The sequence below is a fragment of the Galeopterus variegatus genome, unplaced genomic scaffold, assembly GCF_000696425.1.
Source record: "Galeopterus variegatus unplaced genomic scaffold, G_variegatus-3.0.2 Scaffold1140, whole genome shotgun sequence".
Lineage (NCBI taxonomy): Eukaryota > Metazoa > Chordata > Mammalia > Dermoptera > Cynocephalidae > Galeopterus > Galeopterus variegatus.
The window spans coordinates 94,391-95,380 of NW_007727251.1; the positions used below are offsets into that span (position 1 = coordinate 94,391).

Genomic DNA, 990 nt, shown 5'->3' on the forward strand with positions numbered 1-990 from the left:
TTTTTAGTCTTTAATATCTGTGGTGATGACCAACAAAATATGTTAAGAATATAAAAAGTAAATTAATTGCTGGTAGTACTCTAAATTCATTGCATAAGAATCTTTTCTATCTAAAGTATTTTTCTAAAACTTCAAACTAAAAATCTGCTTATGTGAAACACTTCTGTGGTAAAATAATAATTTTGGTTGATTATGATTTCAGTTGATATCATAAATAGAATGTAAAAGACATTACATTTCTTCAAATATCATTTGTTTCACTCTGTTCAATTTTGTTTTCTAACATTCATTCCATAGATCAAAGTACAAATGCATGCATATAAACCAAGCTACTGAAATAAAATAAAATTCAAGAGCAAAAGTTAGAATTAACTTACGAGGTAAGTTTCATTTTAATGTGTTCAAATATCACAGTTTCAGTTGTAAGAAATGCTTCTCCTTACAAAGTCATTAAAATGTATATTTTCATGAAGTCATTATTTCAAGACCTCCATTAAGTTAAATAAAATTCCATGCTTCCTGGAATATTAAATACCATGCAGTATACCATTTAAGAAAAAAATAGGGTTAACTAACTTTAAAAGCAGAATTCACTTATATTTTATGCCTTCTACCCAATGAAAAATAAGTTCATTAAAACCATTTAAAATTACGCATTCATGTGAAATAAGTTACTAAAATTCCAACATAAATGTAAATATCTGTAACTAGCTCAAATTATCTATCCCCAAAACAATGTAGTGGGCAAAGTGTTCAGAAGAGGAATCACACTGAGTGTACGTAAAGGAGCACGGAGAGGCTCAGCTTCTGAGAGCTAATGCAGGGCAGCCACGGGACTGCATTCACACACTGCTTTCTTGGGGATAAAGAGGTGCTTGTCTGATCTTACTACACAGCTGAGAGCTCCTAAACAGAGTCAAAGTGGACCACTGAACTGAAACACTCCATATTTCCCGGTGGTCAGCCAGTTGGGCTCAGAAGCCGTGAGCT

The 990-nt window shown here is 32.3% G+C and overlaps 1 protein-coding gene across 1 annotated transcript in view; it reads right to left on the reverse strand.

Moving 5' to 3' along the window:
• Positions 1–362: 362 nt before the first annotated feature.
• Positions 363–990, reverse strand: part of LOC103592408 (oral-facial-digital syndrome 1 protein-like) — a 19,033-nt gene continuing 18,405 nt past the window's right edge. The window contains exon 6 of the mRNA XM_008575125.1: positions 363–990. This exon is cut by the window's right edge and continues 14 nt beyond it. Coding sequence (XP_008573347.1) covers positions 917–990 — 74 coding nt within the window. The 3' untranslated portion in view covers positions 363–916.